Source organism: Notolabrus celidotus, chromosome 10 (genome assembly GCF_009762535.1).
Source record: "Notolabrus celidotus isolate fNotCel1 chromosome 10, fNotCel1.pri, whole genome shotgun sequence".
NCBI lineage: Eukaryota > Metazoa > Chordata > Actinopteri > Labriformes > Labridae > Notolabrus > Notolabrus celidotus.
This window is the reverse complement of record NC_048281.1, coordinates 33,046,771-33,072,154: the sequence shown is the minus strand read 5'-3', so window position 1 is coordinate 33,072,154 and position 25,384 is coordinate 33,046,771. Positions and strand designations below refer to the sequence as shown.

Below are 25,384 nucleotides of genomic sequence, written 5' to 3'. Positions count from 1 at the left end.
CTACTTATTCCTTCGCTCATTTGTTTGCTTCTGGCTTTCTTTCTCACCTATATGTCCTCTTTCCTTGTTTGATACTTCTTCTTTCCTTTCTTTGTCATCCTCATTTTTGTTCACTTTCTCCCCTCGTTCCTCTCTTGGTTGTTCTTCTCAAAACACATTTTCTTTCCTAATTTCTGCACTAAGTTTTTATCCTTCACCCTCTTCTGTCATGTTTTCCTTGTCTCCTACTTCTTGTCCCCTTCCCCCTCTCTTAATTTGACCCTTTTAATTCTTTACCCCCCTCCCTTTACACCCCTTCTTTCCACTCTTTCCTTGAAAGTTCCCTCCTTGTTTGTCCTCTTCCCATTTTTCATCCCTCTCTTGTTTCAGTAGCTAGTTAGCGTCCAATCAGAAAGACCTTGAGGATAACATTTCCCTCTCTCTGTGATTAATGAACCCTCACAGTCATCGGCTCTGTGGAAAAAGAAACTGACGGAGAGAAAGAAAAACAGCTGCAACATAAAAACCGTAAATAATCAAACAGAAAGTTTGTCTGTTTAGTTTTCCCTCCTGCAGCTATTTCTGTATGTGCTGCTCTTTGTTTCCTCTGAGTTTGTTCTGCAGATACCTGCACCTCATTAGCACACTGCTGTGTTTGCCTTCCTCCTCTGAGTATTCAAACTTAGAAGGCAGAGACGGTTTGGTTGGTGATATCCTGCCTGACAGACTGTTCTCTGGATTCTCCTTTAAACAGATTTGATCGTAAAACTCAGAGAATGGAAGAAGAGCGTCCTCCGTAAATATCTAAAATTAATCCTGTGAGTCACACGAGTGTCAGAGAAACACTGGAACACAGGTGTGCAGCAGATGTGTGTCTAACATGAGGCTGGTCCTGCTCGAGGTTTCTGCCTGTTAAAGGAAGTTTGTCCTTGCAGACATGCATTTATCAGGCCCCTCTCCTTTGGAATCATCTACCGGTCAGGGTCAGGGTCCGGGAGGCAGACACCCTCTCTACTTTTAAGAGTAGGCTTCAAACTTTCCTTTTTGATAAAGCTTATAGTTAGAGCTGGATCAGGCTGGGACCAGGTCTTAGTTATGCTGCTATAGGCTTAGACTGCCGGGGAGATCTCACACACTTGGAACCTGTCTCTGCATGTCACTTTAACTCTCCCGGTCTCATTAAAGTTACTAACCATAGACCTTTCTAGAGTCCCTGAGCTCCCTTGTCTCGTAGGTTCCTCTGCAACTACTACAACACGTCTCACCACTAGCATCTCTCTCTCTCTTCACCTCCCTCTATCCCTCTCTCCAACACGGTCTCAGCAGATGTGTGTCTAACATGAGTCTGGTCCTGCTGGAGGTTTCTGCCTGTTAAAGGAAGTTTGTCCTTGCAGACATGCATTTATCAGGCCCCTCTCCTTTGGAATCATCTACCAGTCAGGGTCCGGGAGGCAGACACCCTCTCTACTTTTAACAGTAGGCTTCAAACTTTCCTTTTTGATAAAGCTTATAGTTAGAGCTGGATCAGGCTGGAACCAGGTCTTAGTTATGCTGCTATAGGCTTAGACTGCCGGGGAGAACTCACACACCTGTCTCTGCATGTCACTTTAACTCTCCCGGTCTCATTAAAGTTACTAACCATAGACTTTTCTAGAGTCCCTGAACTCCCTTGTCTCGTAGGTTCCTCTGCAACTACTACAACACGTCTCACCACTATCATCTCCCTCTCTCTCTTCATCTCCCTCTATCCCTCTCTCCAACTCAGTCTCAGCAGATGTGTGTCTAACATGAGTCTGGTCCTGCTGGAGGTTTCTGCCTGTTAAAGGAAGTTTGTCCTTGCCACTGTAACTTGCTAAATGCTGCAAAGTGCTCTGCTCATGGTGGATTAAGATGAGATCAGACTGAGTCCTGTCTGTAAGATGGGACTGGATCTGATCCTGTCTTGATGTTGGGTCTTTGTTAATAATAGAATTAGCATTTTTTGAACGAGCCGAGTAATAAAAGAAAACAACATCATCCTAATAAAGACGAAACATTCTTGATAACAACTCCAAATCAGTTTTTTTTTGGTTGTTTGAAAGTTTAGAAGCAGATCATCAGATATGTTGCTTTAGCAGCTGTCAGCCTGCGCTTCAATGTTTTTAAATATCCTGAATACTGAAATATGAAATAAAAGCTTCTGCCTCTCTGCATTGAGCTTCCCTGGGTGATCAGCAGACCTTTCTTTTTCAGTCTAAACACAAAAGCTTGCATGGAGTAGAAGACTTGTGCTGCAAACATATTCACTCATGGAGTAATGTTCTGTTCAGCGTCCTCTTTTAAAGAAGCAAACGTGAGCTGTTATTGCTGCACAACTCCCAACACTCTCCAGCATTCAATATTTCTGTGAGAAGTTTGTGAATAAAAGACTGTGCCTCCCATAAATGAGTGTTTTCATAAATTTGGATGTAAAAGGAGTTCAGCAGGAACTTAAAAGAGCAGCATTTTTAAAGCTCTGTGTGTTATATGCCAAGAGTGACTGTGAGTCTGCACCTTGCACCATCACTTACACTTCCTTCAGTCCGGAGCCTCCAGCTTCACTGTTTTCATTAGAAAAGCTATTTACTGGAGAATTAAATTTAATAGCAATACAATTATCGTACAAAGTGCTTTAAACTCGCTCATTAAGATAGCCTCCTAAATGAAAAGGCCCCTGGTCAAGGACTACACACTTTATTCTCAATGTGCCCCGAGTTCCCACACCCCTCTGTTTAAAGAGTCCTTCTTCTGGCTCACATACATTATGCATGTGAGGAGGAATAACAACTCCCTCGGTGTCGCTGCAAACCAAAAACAGGAGAGGGAGTGCGACGACGGGGACGATGGGGAGCGAGGAACAGCAGATTGCACAGAGAGGAGAGAAGGTCAGGGGAGCCAGCCGAGCCCTATAATGTAAGATAATGAGATGAGAGCCTCTGAAAGAAAAGCTGCAGACTCTGCAGGCATAAACGCAGCAGCACAACCACCCTGTGGAGGGAGGGAGGGAGGGAGGGAGGGAGATAAAGAGGCAGAGAATGACAGAAATGGAACAGTAAATTCAGGGAATGGTGGTTAGGAAGACAGAGGGACGGAGATAATGACGGTGATAGAAGTAAAGGCTGATAGGGAGGAAGGAAATTATACATAGAGAGAGGGTAGAACGAAGAGGAGGATTCAAGGGGTCAAGGAAGAAAAGAGTGACTTTAGGAAGTGATGACAGAAGACAAATAGAGAAGCGTGATAAACGGGAAGAAAGTGAGACGGTTGTTTACAAGCTGTTTGTCTGCCAACGACAGGCATGACATGAAACCTCTCTCTGAAGACCTGCGTCTCTTTTTTCTTCTTTCCTCACATTCCTGTCACTTTTCTTCCTCTCACTTCTCTCTATTCGTCTCCTCCATTAACCCGCTTCTACCTCTCTCTGTCTTCCTGTCTGTCTGCGCCGCGATAAAGCTTAGTATCCTGTCTGTCGTCCGGGGGATCAGGGACTTGCAGGCTGCACCGTTTGATCCCACCACGGGGCATTTGATTCCCCCTTATTTTTTTTGTCAAACACTGAACCTGTCAAACTAATTCACTCAAACATCTCTGACTGACTGTCTGCCATTACGCTGCTGCCCAGCAGGGAGACGGGAGAGAGACACACGTGGAAGGGAAGAGCAGGATTGGCTAGCGCTGCGATCACTGTGACTGAGCTGGCTTAGCTACGCTGAAATTTGAGCTGGTGCTTCAGAGAAGGTGAACTTGCCAGGGTTTTCTCTAGGGAGAGCGAAACCCCTGCCAAAAAGATGCAGAATGAAAATAAAATTCATCCTTTGTGAAACCAAACAGTAACCTGAGGCTTCCCATTCAACGGAGCTGGCAGGTTCGTCAATGAAGGTGAAATGTAAACAAATCAAACCTCTCCATTCATCAGCTCTGACTCCAGACGGCAAGAGCAGATGATGCGGCCTAACAGCTGGATGTTCCTGCAGAACTCTGGAGACTTAGGAGGCATAGAGCTACGAGGAGGAGAGCTGGTATAAGGAGCTGGAGGTTTATGGAGAGGAAATAGAAGCCGTGTCTCTCCTCTCTCATCATGGGCAACGTGAGATCTCTGGCTAATAAGATGGACGAGCTAACAGGACTAGCCTGGAGTCAGAGTTTCAGGAATGTAGCATGGTGTGCTTCATGGACACGTGGCTGCATCAGGATATTCCTGGCCACAACGTCTCCATTCACGGCTTCCAGACTGTCCAGGCAGACCAGGACAGCACTGAGAGAGCTGTGGGCCTCCAACCATGTTATCTGGACAGGGAGATCTCACATGTCATACTGGTAGCTGTTTACATCCCGCCTCTGCCAACCCGACTACGGTGTCCAACGTTCTCAACGTTGCCATAGCCAGACTCCAGACAGACCACCAGAGTGCCCTCTTCCTGATCTCCAGACAGACCACCAGAGTGCCCTCTTCCTGATCTCCAGACAAACCACCAGAGTGCCCTCTTCCTGATCTCCAGGGACTTCAACCATGTATTTATGTTATACATAGCTTATTATTGTAATGACTGAATTTCCCTCCCCTGGGATAAATGAAGTATTTCTGATCTGGTTCTGATGAACGCCAGCTCAGCCAGACTCCTCTTCCTCAACTTTGGTTCTGCTTTCAACACATTCCAATGCCACCACATGATCAGAAACTCCAACATCTCAACCCCTCCTTACTCCTCATCCTCTGGGTACACAAGCTTCCTCAGTGACCCACCACACGTACCTTCAACCACCATGTCCAACACAAGGTCATGTCCTGAGCAGTGTGGCACCGTTTTTTGTGCCCTGTTCAATAACGTCTCCTGTCCTCTTTTCACAGCTGACACTCTCCCCATTTTTGGCCTTCATCTCGTTAATGAACACATTTTCGTTAACGGCAAGCCATTCACGTTCCTCTCTCCATCAATCGAAGTCGGCAGGCTCGACACAGCTGCCAACCAAGCTGGGGCGGGCAGCTGAGGTGAACGTAAAGCAGCAGCTTCCACCTGTGTGAGCTCTGGTGATGCTGGCTGCTCGCTGTCTTTATCCCCAACATCTATTCTTTTTGCTTCAAGAAATTAGCAACAGCTTTGTTGCTGTTTCATAGCTGCTGGTAAACATAAAGAATCAGCATGTTGTTGTTTATAGTGAAAGTAAAGTCAACCTCACACTAGGAGGGTCAACTTGCACCATCTGCTGGTGGGAGTAAGAGGTGCTTTTAATGTAGGCTGACCACAAGTGGGGAGAAGATGTAACCCCATTTCGGAGATACCGGTTGCACCGTGGACCTGAGCCTCTTCCTGCACACCCTTTACACCAATGACTGCACCAGACCCTCAACGATCACTCCACCATCATACTCACTCTCCTTAATGACAGTAGCTCGGTTTGAAGTTATCTGGACTCCACTTCACACAACAGTGATGGACATTTACCTTCAACCGAATGTACCAAAAACAAAAGACCTGGTTATTAACTCCTCAAGCACTCACAGCCTGGCCAGGTCTAGACCGTACTCTATGTTCTATTATTAAGAAAGACCCAACATCAAGACAGGATGAGTTCCAGTCCCATCTTACAGACAGGACTCAGTCTGATCTCATCTTAATCCACCATGAGCAGAGCACTTTGCAGCATTTAGCAAGTTACAGTGGCAAGGACAAACTTCCTTTAACAGGCAGAAACCTCCAGCAGGACCAGACTCATGTTAGACACACATCTGCTGAGACTGTGTTGGAGAGAGAGAGAGATGATAGTGGGGAGACGGATAGTAGTAGTTGTAGCAGCTGGAGTCTGGAACGTCCACAGCAGCAGAGATCCAGAGGAACCTACGAGACAAGGGAGCTCAGGGACTCCAGAAAGGTCTATGGTTAGTAACTTTAATGGGACAGGAAGAGTAGAAGAAGTAAGTGACATGCAGAGACCGGATCCCAGTGTGTCAGTTCCCCAGGCAGTCTAAGCCTATAGCAGCATAACTAAGAGCTGGTCCAAAACTGAAAAGAGTGGGCTACAAGTCAGACCTGGCAGATTGAGTTCCTTTAACAGTGTTAGTGAAGTTTGGAGGGAGAGTCTGGCTCACTGTTCTTATCATCCCAGAGAAGTTGGATGAGGTTGAGGTCACGGCTCGGTCAAGCTTCTCCGCATCAAACAGGACTAAGCTCTTCTTTCTTCTGCATCCGGACTGTTAAATGCTCCACTTTCACTGATGCTGTCCTTTAATGAAGAGGAACCATCACAAACATCCCTTTATCAAATGATACGCTTACATAAAGGGTCTTTGCTGTGACGGGCGTAAAAGAAAAAGCAGTAAGCGATTGTTAAAAAGGTTAATGAACAGTTGAAGTATAATTTGAGCAGCGTGTGTGTTGATGAATCAGCTGCTTTAAACAGACAGACCTCGGCGTTCTGGCTTTGTTGCCAGTAACAAGCGACCCGTTTTGAGCCCACCCCAGTTGTTTCCAGCAACAGTCGTCTGGCTTCCCCTGGGAATCCTTTTCCCCTTTGCAGATTTTGCTGTGATGACACGCTCAGTAACTAGCTGCTGCTGTGCCAGCAGGCAGGCCCACACACACTGAGAGAAATGAGCAAAAACCAGGAGGGTGTAACAAACAGGAGAGACATTTTAATTTCATCACAGCTTCAGGAGTTCCTCTCTGCAAACAAACGACTCACCATGCCTCTAAAAAACCAGGAGAACCACAAAACTGTAAAAATCTGATTGAAGCAAGGAAACAAACCCACAGAGTGTCAGGAGGAGTGGAGGATAAAGAGTGTAAAAGACAGTCCAAATGAGATTAGGAGGAACGGATGCAGGGGAGGAAGAGGACAGAGGAAGAGTGAGAGATTTTGGAAACAGAGATGACAAGCAGAAAGAAGTGGGCAAATGGACCGTGCAGAGAGTACAGGAGGAGAGGTTGATGAGGGGAAGAGGAAAATGATTTAAAGTGGGAAATGAAGGGAAGGATATCTCCTCCGTGTGAATTAATGGTGAGCACATGCAGAAGAAGAGAGGAAGTAGTTTTTATCTGACAGTGACTGTTCCAGACACTCTACATTGAACTGGATGTCCCACTTTTTAATTCTACTCAGTGATTTTGCATGAGAGCTAAATGAGCTTTGTTCTATTTTCAGCGGTCCTCAAAGGGAGAGGTGGTAACACTAAAGAGAGAATATTAACGCTATAAACAAGAGGAGGTAGAGAGAGATGCTTGTTTTTTTAGGCAGCATCCCTGAAGACAAAACAAGCCCTCAGGTTTTTAGGTTAGGGTTCATGTTTGATTACTAAATGCAGAAATGGAAATTTACCAGAGAAACTTCTTTAAACTGTGAAACCTCAAATCTTTAACAAACAGAACAAGGAATATTTCAACTTTTCTTTGCCTCATCATAGTTTATCATCACTCTAGACTCAGTCATGTCTACAATAAAAACTACAAACATTTTATGTGTGCTATATATCCAACAAGGTTCAATAAGATGAACATTTTAATGACTCCTCCTTTTCTCTGCTCTTGTTGCACAACAACAGATGAACAAGTAAAGGCTGGTTTATACTTCTGAGTCGATCCTTGTTGTGGAAGTTTTTCCATTACTAGTGAATAATGAAACAGAGACTTCTCCCAGCCGACAAGGTGGTATTTTCTTTCTTTGCAAAGAAAAGGTCAGTCAACACCCGAGCAGTCAGAATGAAGAAAGACCCTGAGCATGGGGAAGGTCTAAACTTTTACACCTGAGGAAACGCCCCCTAAGGTATGCTTCACGCCCTTTGTCGGGCAGGAGGTTTAGGAGGTCTAGACATCACAATTAAAAGGAACCGAAATTAACCATTACATCCCACGCAGCAGTGGTTGACATGGACGTGAGCACCACATACTTGTGCGTCGATGTGTCCGTGTCGTGCAGCAATACTCCCTCAAAACACTTGAGGGCAGTGTCAATCAATCAATCAATCTTTATTTGTATAGCGCCAAATCACAACAAACGTTATCTCAAGACGCTTTTACAAACATAGGAGGTCTAGACCACTCTATGTCAAATTATGAACAGAGACCCAACTTCAAGACAGGGTAAGACTCAGTCTGACCCCACCTTAATCCATCATGAGCATTGCACATCGCAGTATTTAGCAAGTTACAGTGGTGAGGAAAAACTTCCTTTTAACAGGCAGAAACCTCCAGCAGGACCAGACTCATGTTAGACAGCCATCATGCCTCAACCGAGTTGGGTCTGGAAAGACAGATAGAGGGGAGTAAGAGAGAGAGGTGATAGTGATGAGACGAGTCGTAGAAGCTGTTGCCGCTGGAGTCCAGCACGTCCGTATCAGCTGGAGTCCAGATCGTCCGCAGCAGGAGGACGTCTACAACAGCTCAGAGGAATCTACGAGACAAGGGAGCTCAGGGACTCCAGAAAGGTCTATGGTTAGTAACTTTAATGGGACAGGCAGAGTTAAAGTAAGTGATGAAGGGGTTGGGGGGAAGAGGGTGAGCTAGGATCCCAGTGTGTCAGTGTGCCAGTTCCCCCGGCAGTCTAGGCCTATAGCAGCATGACAAAAGCTGGTCCAAGCCTGATCCAGCTCTAACTATAAGCTCTATCAAAAAGGAAAGTTTTAAGTCTACTCTTAAAAGTGGAGAGGGTGTCTGCCTCCCGGACCCTGACTGGTAGATGATTCCAAAGGAGAGGGGCCTGATAACTGAAGGTTCTACCTCCCACACTACTTTTAGAGACTTAAGGTACAACTAGCAAGCCTGCATGTTGGGAGCGTAGAGTTCTAGAGGGGTAATAGGGCAGTATGAGCTCTTTAAGATACGAGGGTGCCTGATTTTTAAGGGCTTTGTAGGTTAAAAGAAGGATTTTAAATTATATTCTACATTTTATTGGGAGCCAGTGTAGAGAAGCTAACACTGGAGAGATGTGTGGTCTCTCTGATAGCCGGCCGCCTGCTTCCGGCCTCGCTGCGATCTCTGTTTCCTTTTCCACAGAGATTCAGAGCGTGTTATGTTAATCTACAGCTGATACATGTTGCTGTTTATCATACAGACATGATTACATGAAGGATAGAGAGGAGGAGATGAAATACACAGACTATGTGAAAGACGATGCCGCCGAGTGAACCAATCACAGGGCTTGCGGCCCCCATCAATCTGATGGGTAGTTACATTTTGGAGGAGGTGTGCGTCAGCTTGGAGCGTAGGCCTCTGCAAAGGTACGGTAGCTGCGCAGACCTATGCGTAAAGGCTACGCAGTCGTTTTGATGCAGAGGTATAAATCAGGCTTAAGAACCAGGGTCAGCTGCAGCAAAGATTCTGGCTTTTCTCATTTTCTAAACAATCAACACATTATCCAGTTGTTTTCTCAGTAGAAAGAGATGAGCTAATACTGATGGTCCCTTACTATAGCAGCCTCTACCATCAGTGAGTAGATGTGGTGTGAACGGGTGAATGTGACGAGTAGTGTGAATGAGCTTTGAGTGCTCAGAAAGAAAAGAGATATAGAAGAACAATTCCATTCACCATTTAGATGAATGCTCCCTTTAGAGTCTTTCTCTTTGCGTCACCTCAAATCTTTTTGGGGTTATGATTTGCCAAGTTGGATTTTCATATTACTACTTTCTAATTTATAGGCATGAGGAAACAGATATGCTTCCACACTTAAAAAGCTGCTGGAGCGTCCACAACTTCAAACTCTGCTCTCCGTCCTCCTCTCTGACGTTATTCCGGTGTCCGCCATGTTTCCTGTACGCAGCGAGCAGAGCACTGAGGATGATGAACACGCATGGGGCGATGTTCTCTGTAGTTTCTACTTCTTTCACTCTGCTCCTCTACAGCTACACTTTTGACCCAGAAGACGTATCGTCTCACACCGTCACAGGTCCACAATGGTATTGAGACACTTAGGTTTTGTTCCTAGTTTAATCAAATCAACAGCCGTGTAATTAGAAGTTTGCAGAAGGCCGACTAAATCTTGTACATTTCAATTCCAACAAAAGGGAATCTGTTTAAACTGATGTTATATCTCAAGGCTCCCTTATAGCACTGTGTCCATTAATGCATGATGCAGATATCTTTCATCGCAGACAGCGCTGTGACGAAACAAAAGAAGGAGTCACGGCGCTCGTTTGATAACGGTCTGAGAGATGTCTCCATTGCGGCTCATCTTTGTGCCTCCTTCCTCACCGAGCCCATCAACAGTACGAGCAAATGAATCAGGTGACGGGAAAGTGGCATGAACAAGTATGGAAATGACACCCAGTTAGCACCGAGACACAGCGGGTGACTTAATCCTGTCTCTCCTCCTGGCCCTCGGGGTCCTTCTTACCAAGCAGGCGTATTCAGCTCATTTCACAGTCTGCCCCTTAATCCCTTTAGGAAGGCTCCATTACATGTCAACAGAGGCCCACTGCTCACACCAGAGACTGTGGGTGTCTACTGTGTACATTTACTGTGTGTGTGTGTGTGTGTTTGTGTGTGTTAGCAGTCTCACCCCGCAGTGTGGAAACGCTGATCTTATTAAGTCATTTAGTCAGGCGCTTAGATTAGTCCTAGTTGTTCTCTCGCGGTGCATTTGTTATGGAGACGTTTCAGCCGGTAGAGACCCAGTTAGTGATTAGAATGATTAATGATGCCAGCGCTGCGTTTTCTTTTTTGTAGAGTCACAGTTTCCCAAAGTTTATGGACAGTGTTCAAACCAAGAGAAATCTGTAACCTCACTGAAGGTGATGCTGCATCGTTTTAGATTCTCTGTCCTCTGCAGAAATCTGGGAAGCAGATCTGAATGAATCACAGGATATGACCAGCATGCAGCCTACACTTCTCTGTCTTAAAAGAAGGTGGTAGCATGACTTAACTAACACAACAGGGAGTTCAATGCATCATATTTCCTCTTCAAATAAACAGTTTGATCTTTGACGAAAAGAGGATTCACCAGGATTCACTTCACAGCTAAGTAGCTCGTAGCCTTTTCATGATGCTGAAATAATGGGAACAAAACCTTGATATTGTGACTTCTGTGAGGTGAAGATTCTGATATCTCAATGCTCGTATGGATCAGTCATGATTTACGAATAATCTAATTATTGCTGGAATAGTTCATGTGACTATCATCTCATCTCATTTCATCTCATATCTCATCCCCCTGCTTGTATTGTGGTACAAAAGCCTGACAGTGGTTGTAGGGCATCTGGAAAAACTTCCATAATAACAAAAGAAAGCAAGCTGGCAAAACTGGTGTGGCTCTGTTACATTCAGAACTGGAGACTGAAGACTTTTGCACCGAAGAGTTTGTGTTTATAAAAGTAAATGAAAGACTTATCTTTTTAATCTGGCTTTTAACTTGGAGTAATTTCCTTTTAACCCTTGCCTGCATTTTTACCATTATAACCTTTTTTTAATCATGATATGTATCTTTTTATTTTAATCTATCCTATATTAATTATTTGATTTTATTCTATCTCATTAAATGTAACATTTTATTTTATTGTATTATGTGTTTTTCTAGATCTTTTATATTATTTTGTTTTATTATATATAACATTTTGTTTTATTCTATTTATTCTATTTTATTCTATCTTATTATATTCATTATTTTATTTTATTCTATTTTAGTATATTTCTTTTTTGATTTTATTCTATCTTTTTAACATTTTTATATCATTTTATTTTTCTGGTATTTATTTTATTTAATTTTATTGACTTTATAAGATAAGATATTCCTTTATTCGTCCCACAACGGGGAAATTCATGATTACTATTATTATCATTATTATTATTATTATTATTATTATTATTATTATTATTATTATTATTATTATTATTATTATTATTATTGTCATGATTTAATTTCTTAAAGCTGGGGTTGGTAGTCTCGGTAAACCAGCATGAATTTGAATGTAGCATTTCCTCATGACTCCGTCTAACCCCTCCCCTCCTCCCTTGGAGCTCCTTCAAAATGACGCCCCCACCGCTCACATGCACGAGACTTGCGACCATATGATGGTGACTGATTCAAAACCGGTCCTCACCAAAACATTCTCATAGTGAAAGTTAAAAACACAAACAAACATGGCTGCTGTTAGTACTCACAACTGTCATGCTAGCATTATCCAGTTGTCCTGGTGACACGATATCAGGAGAAAAGTTATAACACATATATAACACTGTAACAACTCTAATGTTTGTTAAACCTGTTCAGTGTAGATGTTCTTAATTCCTACAGTGTTGACAGTCAGTGAAGGCATCAGGAGAGGTGTAGAGTGTGTGAGCTGGAGAGAGGAGAGACAAGAGGAGAAGTTCTTCATTCATTCAAACATTGATTGTTGTTTTGTTGGTTGGCGTGATCACGGCCGACAGTGACCGGTTATTAAAACTCAACGTGTTCACGAATCGGCTCGTCATCCCTACAGCGTCCGGAGGGACGCTACAATACATCTACATTTCTGTAGGACTTACTAAATGTCATTCATTCTTCTGCTTGTCAGAGCCCCCGTGGTGAGAGCTTTTTAGACTCTGATCCGGACTACAGTCCTGAGCAAAGCACCTCATCGGGTCAGAGGGGACAGGCCCGAGGTCGAGCGAGAGGGGCAGTAAATAGAGTCATGGGAAGCAGAGGCAGGAGACGGGGACTCAGAGTGCACGCAGGGGAAATGTACGCACAGGAGGCGGGCAGAACGGCAGGACGGGATTTGAATGGTTTAAAATTTTGGCACACAAAAAAGGCTGATTGGTTGGTGTTTTCCCAGGTTTACTCCGGCTGTAGATAGCAGCTTTTCTTCACTCTTTTTTAAGAACACATTATGTATTGATTACCATCAGGACATAAAGATCATTTTAACCAGTATAACAAAAAGTGATTACCAACCCCAGCTTTAAGTATTTTATCTCACTTTTCTTTTCACTTTTATTCATTTCTGGTAGGTAAAAAGGTAAAAAGCCATACGCCTATCATGTCTAACTACCATAACTACAACAATTTTGCACACTCATCAGATGGGACTCTCTCTCCTAATGTCTGCAGGCGGGCGATTATTTGAATAATTTGTGAATACTTAGCAGTTCCTGTTGAATAGTATTTCTGTTTTAAATGTTCATCCCTAATTGTTACCCAATCCCACCCTCCTTCATGACGTCATCAAACTTAGTGTGGAGTGCTTGTTTTAGTCCTGAACCCTCTGGTGGCAGACTCAGTGCTCTGTGTGTTTAAATTTTCAGAAGCTGTTTACACAAACAAACAGGCAGTTCAGTGCTTCTGATGAACACGGACGTCTTGGAGTGATGTAATTTCATCTGAAGGGCAGGATGGATTTAATGCAGATTACAGTTTGCAATTTGCTTCTCGTGTGTTTCTGTGACTTTTTGTACTCGTACACACTTTGCTGTGTGTGATGCCGTCTAGACTCTCTTATCTCTCCGAGCCTGCCGCTTTACAGCGCTCTCAGTCTCTCCCAGCTGCTCACAGCTTACAAATTATATCCTCATGTGTAATAACTGGATCATTGGCTGAGTTTAGGGCGTGTTTGAGTGCTGGATTACAGCTCTTCCTGTCCCTGGGACGTAACATTGATGTACCATTTGGCAGACGATTTTATCCAAAGCTTCTTACAGAACCATTGCACGCATTTTTAGGTTTGAACGTCTGGTCCCAGTCAAACCTCTCACCCATACAATGTAAACGTCATTCTGCACCATAAGGGCCACAAAACCAGCTGGTGCCCCCCTCTAACCTCCTCACCCGGATCCGCCATCTTCTCAGTCTGCTGTCTGGGAACGCAGCCCATCGAAACAAACAGCCCAGCAGCCGCCCTGGGCCACGGCTAATCCTGGAAGAGGGAGAGCTATAGGGAAAGAGAAATGGAGTGAAAACAAAGAGAGTGAAGAGACAATGGGTGAATAAAGGAAAGAGAGACAACAGGGAAAACTGGAGGAACAGAGGAAGGAGACTGACTGTACGGAAGAAAGTGAAGGGACTGAAGGGAGGTGGATTTACAGGAAACTACTGGAAGATCAAACTCATACAGTCTAGTCCTGATTCATGAATTCTTGGTTACATTTTGTCATGATTCTTTTAATTCTGTAAGTAAAATTTGGAGGATTGCATCATAAAACTATACTCTCTGATAATTTTATCTTTCTCCATGTTTTGATTATAAAACATGCTTTTATTTTGGAGGGACACAAAAGTAACTTCCTCTTAATCATAAAGATAAAAAAGTTATTAAAAACTGCAAAAACCCCAAATGAGCCATAAGACCTTAGCTTGTCTGTGACTTAACTCTCTCTCTGTTACCTGTGGAGCTTGTGGAGACACCGCTCATGACAGGAGGAATAAGAAAGAGTGATAGTCCACCGTTTTATCGATAGCAGACGGATAATGGAAGAAAAACGATAAAATGGTCGTCAAAAATACTTCAGTGGGCCGTCCAGGTAATGTCTTTGCGTGGGAAACTCTGGCGGTTCAACCTCAACTGTAAAATCTTCATCTCTATTCAGCTCCAAGCAGAGGAGACGTAATGACGTCAAACAAGAGAAGTCAAACGCAGCTAGCGCCCTCTGCTGTTTGAAAAGAGTATTGGAATTAATTTTTCATCTTATCGATTTGAATCCTCCATTATGGGTATCAATAGCTTCTTTTGGGGTAATATTACATTTGAACAGATAGCCAACAAGGTGTTGCTAAAGAATTCATTTCTTCATTGTATAGTCCTTTTTTTTAAACAACTTGCCAGCCAAAGAAAACTTTGTTGATTAAGGTTCTTCTCATGGACGTCGCGATGTGACTTTTTGTGTCATGTCGTAACTTGGCATGTCGTGACTTGTCATGACTTGGCGTGTCGTGACTTGTGTCTTTACTTATTGTCTTTAGTTGTTGTATCATGACTTGTTGTATTGTGACTTATCGTGTTGTGACTTATCGTGTCCTGACGTGTTGTATCGTGACTTATCGTGTCCTGACTTATTGTATCGTGACTTATTATATCGTGACTTGTTCTATCGTGACTTATCGTGTCCTGACTTATTGTATCGTGACTTATTATATCGTGACTTATTATATCGTGACTTATCGTGTCCTGACTTGTTGTATCGTGACTTATTATATCGTGACTTGTTGTATCGTGACTTGTCATAACTTGGCGTATCGTGTCCTGAATTATTGTATCGTAACTTGTTGTATCGTGACTTATTATATCGTGACTTGTTGTATCGTGACTTGTCATAACTTGGCGTATCGTGTCCTGAATTATTGTATCGTAACTTGTTGTATCGTGACTTATTATATCGTGACTTGTTGTATCGTGACTTGTTGTATCGTGACTTGTTGTATCGTGACTTATCTTGTCCTGACTTATTGTATCGTGACTTGTTGTATCGTGACTTGTTCTATTGTGACTTATCGTGTCCTGACTTATTGTATCTTGACTTTTTATATTGTAACTTGTTGTATCGTGACTTGTTGTATCGTGACTTATCGTGTCCTGACTTATTGTATCTTGACTTTTTATATCGTAACTTGTTGTATCGCGACTTGTTGTGTCCTGACTTGTTGTATCGTGACTTGTTCTATCGTGACTTATCATGTCCTGACTTATTGTATCGTGACTTATTATATCGTGACTTCTTGTATCGTAACTTGTTGTATCGTGACTTATCGTGTCCTGACTTGTTGTATTGTGACTTATCGTGTCCTGACTTATTGTATCGTAACTTGTTCTATCGTGACTTATCGTGTCCTGACTTATTGTATCGTGACTTATTATATCGTGACTTGTTGTATCGTAACTTGTTGTATCGTGACTTATGGTGTCCTGACTTGTTGTATCGTAACTTGTTGTATCGTGACTTATGGTGTCCTGACTTGTTGTATCGTGACTTATTATATCGTGACTTATCGTGTCTTGACTTATTGTATCGTGACTTATTATATCGTGACTTATTATATCGTGACTTATCGTGTCTTGACTTATTGTATCGTGACTTATCGTGTCCTGACTTGTTGTATCGTGACTTATTTTATCGTGACTTATCGTGTCCTGACTTGTTGTATCGTGACTTATTATATCGTGACTTATTATATCGTGACTTATTGTATTGTGACTTGTCATGTCCTGACTTGTCGTGTCTTTACTTGTTTTATCGTGACTTATTATATCTTGACTTATTGTATCGTGACTTATTATATCGTGACTTATTATATCGTGACTTATCGTATCGTGACTTATTGTATTGTGACTTGTCATGTCCCTACTTGTCGTGTCTTTACTTGTTTTATCGTGACTTGTTGCATCGCGTTGTGTCGTCCCGTTCGGTTGTATTGCGTTGTATTTTTTCACTACCATACCCGGTCCTACCCTGTCCCACCTTCTCCTGTTGTGTTGTATTGTGTCATATTTCAGGCCCATCTCCTAATTGTCTAGATTAAATTTACAGCCTTCTCTTCTCATCTTAAACGATGTCTGTGTGTTTGTGTATATATCTGTGAAATTGTTCACAGAGAGTGAACATCCTCCAGAGATCGATATGAAGGCGTGCTGTGATGCATTTTAAGAGGCCGAACGCTGAAGCTGTCAGACCTGCGGGGACAAAGATAGAAACAAGTTAAGAGACGGCAGACAATAAACCGTCTGGGCCTTCCTCACCCTCAAGGACTCTTCCCTCTGAGCTCCCAATATCCCGGTCCTGTAATCACGCCACAGTAAAACATCAGGAGGGATGCTCGCAGGTCATGTGATCGTTTTGCTTCAAGGATTTCTACACGTGTCAGAGGAAGGACACGAGCTTCGAATGTGAAAGATGAATAACTTTCATCCAGCATAAAAATCTCTCTCTCTCTGTCTCTCCCTCTCTTTGTCTCTGTATCTCTCTCTCTGTTGATAAAAATATGTCATCAAAATGTTTTAATATATCTAGAAACTCAAATAATCTAATGAAGACAACAATTAAAGACAAAACAAAGGGTGTGGCCAACATTTGAGGGAGGATCGGCCTCTTACTGGTTTTTGGAGCAAGAAAAAATGATGGTCACTGGATAGTAAAATACTGTCATCTGAGTAAATGAGGGTTTAAACTAATTCAGAAAGCAGAAACATCAAAAAGAAGAGTCTCCAACAGAGATGTGAACTGATCCGTCAGTAAGGTGTTATAATAACTTTATCTCAGACTCTGTGTGCAGGGTGAGCTGGTTCTCGGACAGCCTGTAAATTAAGATTCAAACCCTCCCTGCATTCACGCCGTGCATCTGGCAGCATGTTGCTGAGTGCTTTCACACCATGTGCTGAAAGCTGAGTTTGGCTGCACAAGTGAAAAAAGGCAAAGCACCTCCCGTCTGCGGGGTGCTAATGCTCTGTGGTAATATAAACAAGATAAGGAAAACGTAGCCGCACTCATTAATCAGACCCTCTATCTCCCTCTCCTCCTCCCACCAGGTCTCCCTTCTTTAACAATAACACTTCCTGAAGAAGCCATGTTTGCTTTTCCCCGAGGTTAGCCTGATGTGTTCGCCCTCTGTAGATGAAAGCAGCAGAGGAAGATGATTATCATAAACTGTAGAGGTTTATCTGGAGGAGGCAGAGTCTCCTCCGACGGCTCGTTTGGTCCCTGCTTGATGACATCAGTGGCAAGGTGGTCGATGAAACGCAACACAGTTTGGAAGGGGCCCCAGAAGACACGCAGGCCAGAATCAATGTGAGGGTTTATGATGACGGAGCAGACATGAGAGCACCCACACAGGAGTACAAACACATGCAGGATCAAGAGCAAGTCCAGCATGTAAACGTGAGATACAGACGTTTGAAAATTAAAGCCTGGCTTCACTTTTTACTTCAACTTTATCAAACCAAGCTGAAGCCAAGCACTCCTAAATTTGTGGTTTTTAATCACTTTGGATTTCTTAAACCAATATCACGCTGACTTCTTGTGTGAATATCTCTACATTGGACTTCTACCAGATCTGTGTCCATGCTGGAGTCATGTGACCGAGGTTTTCCTGCTGTAATCACTGAATCAAGGATTCTCCTCCTCCTCCTCCTCTCCTCATCCATGTTGTCTTTCTGGTCCTCTGAAAACCTCTGACCTGTTGACTCCAGGCCTGGCTCCGCTCATCATGAATTTGGTTTGTTGTTGTAGTTAAGTGAAATACGATCTGGTGATAACACAGAGTGTTTTATTCTGAAAATTAACCGGATGTTTTCATTTTGTTTTGGTGAAACCTGACTTCCTGTCCCGCTCCATCTGCTCTGTTGAGATTGATGCGTCGTGCTCCGGCATCCAGAGAAAATAGAAGTCTTGTGTATCTGATCCGTTGCGTTCCAACCTGCCGGATCAGAGATGTAGCCGAGACGCAACGGAGCGGATCCAGTGGAAGTTAACACAATGACTAGATTAGAAACCTATCAGATCCAGGGCCGTGACGGAACATAATTTGGTCAACCATCAACCACAAATCTTCTGTTTTGTGCTCTCCAAATAAATGAAGGGTATTAAAAACTCCCTGATGTTGTTAACTGATCAAAAATCCTAATGGAAAATAACATTTTATCTTTTTTTTCATTTTTGCCAAAGCACATGTTCTGATATGATTTAACTAGAATTTCATCACTGTTGTTTTGGGTTTTGACTTTTTAGGATCAAGCGTTTAACACAGCTTGGTAATAATTAAGAATATATAACATTATTATACGTTTTCAACCAACTCTGATCTACTGTATGTCTACAATGAAGCTACAGCATGCTCTCTAGGAAAATCTATGTTTTAACACCATTTTTAAATCAACCCTATGATTGTTTTCTAGTTCATAGGTTCTGTGACACATCTCTTACACTTGTAGTATATCTCTGATAAACTCATATGGCTGGTAATAGTAGCCAACCAATCATACCCACCCATTAAACATGTAGCTCATGCTGGCTTTCCACAGATGTCCTGTTTCCAGAATGATGTCTTGATACAGCACAGTTTCCCTACCTGATTTGAAGCAACACTCTTCTACCCATGCATGTTTCAAATCAAGCTCCAAGCTCTTAAAGCTTTAAGAATAAGACCACAAGAAAGCATCCCTTTGGATCCATCTTCTCCTCCTTGTTGATGATTCCTAGTCGTCATATCATCCTCTGTGCAGGCCTACCTCAGCATCCGCCCCATTGATTGGTTTCCTCTCTCTCCTTCGTGTCTGTCCCATGTTTAACTCCACAGTTTGACCTCCAAGTCTGGTGTAGGAAGTCCCTCAGGCTGCTTAGGTATTCTGCAAACACCAGCATGTGTTATTGCTCCCTCTTACGCCGGGAGACAGCAGGAGTTTTCCATAGATCTCGTTCCTCTATTAAACTGCTCAGCCCTGACAGATTGTGTTGATGAATCAGCGTCAGTCTGCCCGTGTCAGTGGGCTTCCCTCTGCGATGCTTCTGTCTCTGTAAAACTTCTAACTTGTGCATTTATCCCGTTAGACTCCGTCCTTCATAAGTTAGATATCTATCCTAAAACAAAGAGGTGAACATTTGAAACCTCAGAGGAGGACAGGTGTGAGCTGTTAGCAGGACGTTTTTTATTCACATATCTAGGAGCTATTCTCAGGTTAGTTATTAGGATATAGTGAACCTGTTCTTTATCACTGTTGTTGTGAGGTTTATAATCCCAGATGTCACCTCCACGTCACCAGGTTCCATAAAACACTGATGTTAGTCGTCTGTCTGAGTGCAGCAGCAGCAGCTTCAGCAAATGCTTTGTGTCTTTGTGTTTTTGTTTTAGTGTATACAGATTTACTCCAGCACATGGTTCTTAAATGTTCTTACATCAGTGTGACTCCTCTGTTCTTGTCAACAGTCACAAACCAGCACACGGCTCTCTCTCAGTCCACGTCCTGCTGTGTTTGTCTGCTGTACTCGCGTTAAAGCTTGCTTTTCATGCTGGGAGTAATTGGATTTTGTAAATCCGCTTTCATGTGTTGTTTGGACATAAAAAGTGACACCTTTGCAAGGCTACATATTTTTTTTGGGGGGGGGGTAATGTAACGCTCTGCAGAGGAGTCCACTGGAGGAAAATCCAGCTTAAGAAAGAAAGTGTTAATGAATTCAGCATTACTGTACACTGCAGAACAAACACAGAGAAACACAACTCTCTCTCAGAAGTCAGTACTATTCAGTTCATAGTTTTCAGTCTTGTGACCAGTGTGACTTATTTTGTATTCTGCACATACTTTTATTATCATTATTTTCATTGTTTTTGTATTTATATCTTATTGATTACTTCTTCTTTTAATATTATTTGATATTCTTAATTATTGTGTATAGGAGCAACTTTAATGGCTGAATTTCCCCCCGGGATAAATAAAGTATTTCTGATTCTGATTTCTGAAGCCTGGAGGTCATAAAGAGTCAGCTTCAGAATAAGACATATTTAAATCACCAGAACTTCACGTTGGTGATGTTTACATGCATCTAAAGAAGAATCCTTCCCTTTACATCCCTGCCAGGGTGAAAGCCGATGAAAGTACAGACAGATAAATGTGTTTGGATCCGGTCGGGTCAGTAACGCTGCAGTGTGAGGGCTGTCCTCCTCCCCAGAAAAGATGTGTAAAACCTTTCACTGCCAAGCCTCAACTCTAAAGCCTGATTTATACTTTTGGCCTTCTGGGGCATGTAGTCCTGAGTCTATACAGGAAGTAGAGAGGTGTGAGTCAGGCATGGCTGGTCCATCTCAGCTGGTGATGGTGGGAATGTTGGATTCAACCAGGATTCTGATGTTCAAGTTCAGCTTCAGGTGGATGCTGTAAACCTGTGGACAGACCTTGGACTACAGAAGTCTTGTCATATGCCTGCAGATCTTGAGTTCAGATGCAGATGTAGAATATCTGCTGATGTGACGAAGTAAAGTCCTGACTCGTGTGTTTGTCCTGGACTGATGGAAATCAAGATGGAGGGCACCAGTTGAGGATTCAACAGGTGGTCTTTGTGGTTCCCGTCCTTGACCGGTGCAGCCTGTAGTAGACTATTTTTCCATCTCCCTGCAAACAATAAAGATCCTGACAAAATATCCGCTCAGGACTCGGTCACTCTCTTGGGATTTGCCATTTTAACGAAACCCTCCAGCCTCACTTGGAGATACATTTTAAAACAGCTCTCACAGTACGCTGAGTTCAGTTTGTCACTCCTCTGTTTGCTTTGGATCTTCGCCTGCTTCTCCTCATCCTCATCCTCAGTTTCAGTTTTAAGCCCATGCTCCCATGCAGAGTGAGTTTTGCTGCACTGTCTCTCCCTTCATCTCTTTGATTGGCGTGTTGAGAAAAGAACAGAAGATTTTTCTGGGTCTCCGTCTGTCAGACAAGCACAGAAACGTGTATAATCTCAAAACGAACACGTATCCATTTTTCTCCATCCCTCTGTTTAAAGCAGACGCCTGTCATAATAGAAAACTGCGACTGTGTCTCACTCCGCTCCCTCGCTAAAGTTTGACCTCCAAGCTTTTCTTGTAGACGTCTCGGCGCGGCGCCTCACATCGTCTGACGGGAGATTTTGCATATATTAGTGTTCCGTCTCCTCCATAAATCTGCTGAGCTCTGACACTTTAGTGGCCGTCATTTAGCGATTGTTTGTGTCCTGACATCTCGCTCTGTTTTATTCTCCTTCATCCTGCATCTGTTGTGGTTGTTGGCAGTTTTATGTCGGCTGTTTGAGGAGAATATTAAGCAGGAAAAGTTGAGAGGCCGCTGAAGGTTCCAAGTAAACACGATGAAAAGAGATCTTTAAGATAATCAGGACTAAAGTTAACTCTTCTCTCTCTTTTTCTCTCTCCAGGTTTTCAAACTGAAGGCGGTCCAGCTTGCCGAGAAGCTGCTCCCTGCCTTTAACACCCCCACAGGAATCCCCTGGGCCATGGTCAACCTGAAGAGGTAAGTGACTCTGCTGTTTAAAACCACCTATGCATCCTGCAGCTCACCTGATGTGACTGCAGACGAAGATTTCCCCTCAGAATAAATAAGTTGTCTGAGCAGCAGACTCAGCTGGGACCGGATCAGTTGAATGTGTCACTGCTCCTGTTTTCAGGCAGCAGCTTCAGCATCATCTTCATCATCCTCAGCACTACCTTCATTACATTCTGCATCCTCTTTATCATCTTTATTATGACCTTCATCTCTGTCATTTTAAGCACCATCTTCAACATCTTGGCATTCTGTTAATCATCTCTAGCATCATATTCAGCATCTTTATCATCTTGATTATTTTAGCACAATCTTCATCATATTCAGCATCCCTACATCATTTCAAACATTACATTTTAAGGATAGTCTTAAGGTATATCCGCTTTATCTTCATCCTTTTCACCTCCAGATTTATCCTACTCCACACAACCCTTTATTTTTCATCATTATCATCATGTTAGAATCATCTTCATCATATTCCACACCTACCTCTACGTTTTCAGCATCCCCTTTATCATTTTCAACATTATCAGCATCATTTTGACCATTTTCAGCTTCATCTCACACACGATAAGCATCATCATTGTTTTCAGCACATTCTGTTTTAACATTTCAAGCATCATCTTCACTGTTTTCAACTCAACTCAACTCACTTTTATTTATAAAGCAGCTTTCATACGTTGAAGCATGCAACCCAAAGTGCTTCACAAAATAACAGAGACAGAAAACAACAGCAAGAGATACAAGTGGAAAAAAAGAGAGATTTAAAATACTTTAAAAAATGAAATCATGACGATCAAATCAATAAAATCAAATCAGATAAATACCAGAAAAATAAAATAAAATAAAATAAATCAATATAATAAAATCAGTGAAATATCATAAAAATACAAATTAAAAAAATAAAATCAATAAAATAGAATCAGAGAAGTATCAGAAAAATAGATAGAAAATTAAAATCGATAAAATAGAATATAATAAGTTAGAATCAAATTAAATATATAAAAAATATATTTAAAAAATTGTCGTAATGGTAATAATGCAGTCCAGTGCTAAAAGGAAATTGCTCCAAGTCAAAAGCTACATTAAAAAGGTTTCTAAAAGGAGTCATTTTACTTTACTCACTTTACTTTTAGCATCATCATTATCAGTTTTAATATCATCATCCTTTTAGCATCATCTTCATTGTCAGCATCATCTTTACAGATTCCTCTTATTCATTATCATCTGCAGCGTGAACATCATCTTCATCATCATTACCTCTTTCTGCCCCATTAATGTCTTTCTCCTTTATTCACATTAATCTTTATAATGCTCTTCATTAAAAGCTTTGTTGTCAAGCTTACAGGTATTAACAAAGCCAGTCAGTCACTTCAACAGCTTTAAACAGTCTGTTTCATATTCCTACATTTCCAGCAGTGTTTTGCAGAGATGTAGAGATCAGTGAACAGTGAAGCACCTTCAACAGGACTGTACATCATGTCACTCTTTATTTGCATGAGCATAAAGACTGAACCTCTGACCCGACAGCAGTAATACAGAAACACAGACTTCTATATCTGATTATTCTCGGTGGAGTCAAAGCCGAGCTGAACATCTCCAGGTCCTTCACATCCTCGACACGTTTCTTTTTACAGCACGAAGGCTTTTGATGTCGTCAAGTGTTTTTTTGTTCGAGCACCGAATGTGTTTTTTTTGTTGCAAAAACATCAAATTGCTGTGGCATGAATAATCAGAAGCCCACACAGTGACCGTCCGCCCACTCAGGTCCTCACCTGACTGTGTGGACGTGTACACACTGTGCAGAGAGGGCCGAACACTTCACACCTTCATCAGTCGGATTGTCACATCATCTGTGACCGCATGTTGATTCTCATGTTACTGCAAATACATCTGTGTGTGTGTGTGTGTGTGTGTGTGTGTGTGTGTGTGTGTGTGTGTGTGTGTGTGTGTGTGTCTGTGTCTGTGTCTGTGTCTGTGTCTGTGTGGGAACTGAATCCTGCTAAATGTGTGAGTGTGTGAGTGTAAGCTGTCTTTGTATCTCCCTCTCTGCTACTTTGCTTCACTCATTGAGAGAAACAATGAAGTGAAATAACATTTCTACATCAACCTGCAGGGAACTCAGTTGCTTAGCACCCCAGCTTGTTGTGTGCGTGGGTGTGTTTGTGTGTGTGTGTGTGTCTGTGTGTGTGTGTGTGTCTGTGTGGGAACTGAATCCTGCTAAATGTTACTGTACAGAAAACCCCGTCAGTGTAGGCAGATTCATCTTTATACCTCCTTCTTCCCAAGAGTATAGATCATGATGTTTGCTCCTTATTGTCTCACCTTTGATCCCTAATCATCCATCCTCCCATCTGTCCTCTCTCTGTCCTCACTCGTTCTCACCTCTCCCTCCTCCTCTTGTCTTTCAGTGGCGTTGGTCGTAACTGGGGTTGGGCGTCAGCTGGCAGCAGCATCCTGGCTGAGTTTGGGACTCTGCACATGGAGTTCGTCCACCTCACCTACCTGACAGGAAACCCTGCGTACTACCAGAAGGTGAAACCTCTTAACATGTCTGTTTTTATTTTGTGTTGTGTTTGGAGTGACTGCAAGATGAAAACACGCCTGGTGGCATGCCACTCTGCAGCTCAGGGGTGTCAAACTCAGTTCAGTTCAGGGGCCACTTACAGCCCAATTTGATCTCAAGAGGGCCGGTCCAATAAAATCATAACATAATAATCTAAAGAGAAGTGTTTAGTGTTGATTGTATCTTTAAGTGCTCTACAAAGTCTATGAATTTCCAGCAGATTATGGAAACTGCAAATATTCAACAATGTATGCGACCCCCAGAGGACAAATCTGAAATACTTTTATTGAAAAACTACAGTTAATGTCTTGTCTGTCATTTTTTAACTTTGGGAAGTCGTCCACGGGCCTGATTGGAACCTCTGGTGTATGTTTGACACCCCTGCTGTAGCTAGTGGCATGTTTCGATCTCGGCGCGGCTTGTGTGTTTGAGTGTGTTTGCATTTCAGTTTCACGTTTCACTGCATGTTTTCTGTCCTTTAAAGATGTCATTGCACAGCCTAAGTATATTCTACTACAATTAAACCCTCTGACCTGTCTGCCGTTGATCACAGGTGATGCACATCCGAAAGCTGCTAGCCAAAATGGACCGACCCAACGGGCTCTACCCGAACTACCTGAATCCTCGAACAGGCCGCTGGGGCCAGCGTGAGTACTGCTTTTGTTTGGGATAACCGAAGAGAGACAACCGAGGGGTTTCATGTAGACTCAGTTCTATTTACATAAACCAGTCTGCATGGGAAGAGCAGATTTGCTTTACCTTCCTGTATCACTTTGCTTTGCACCGAGCCAAACTGAGAGTTTATTCCTTCCAGTTTAGTGGATTTGAAAACTAATCAGCATTTCTTTTTCAAAAATGAGCTCAAATATGATCGACAGCTGAGTTAAAACACACATAAGCACTAAAGCAGTATT

General features: G+C 42.6%; 1 protein-coding gene across 5 annotated transcripts in view; it reads left to right on the top strand.

Annotated features, from left to right (window-relative positions):
* Nucleotides 1-25,384, top strand: part of man1a2 (mannosidase, alpha, class 1A, member 2) — a 229,315-nt gene that overhangs the window by 130,063 nt on the left and 73,868 nt on the right. For all 5 annotated transcript variants that reach the window (XM_034694710.1, XM_034694708.1, XM_034694709.1 and 2 more), the window contains exons 7-9: nt 21,780-21,874; nt 24,316-24,439; nt 25,024-25,117. In XM_034694710.1, the coding sequence (XP_034550601.1) occupies nt 21,780-21,874; nt 24,316-24,439; nt 25,024-25,117 (313 nt within the window). The remainder of the gene's footprint in view (nt 1-21,779; nt 21,875-24,315; nt 24,440-25,023; nt 25,118-25,384) is intronic.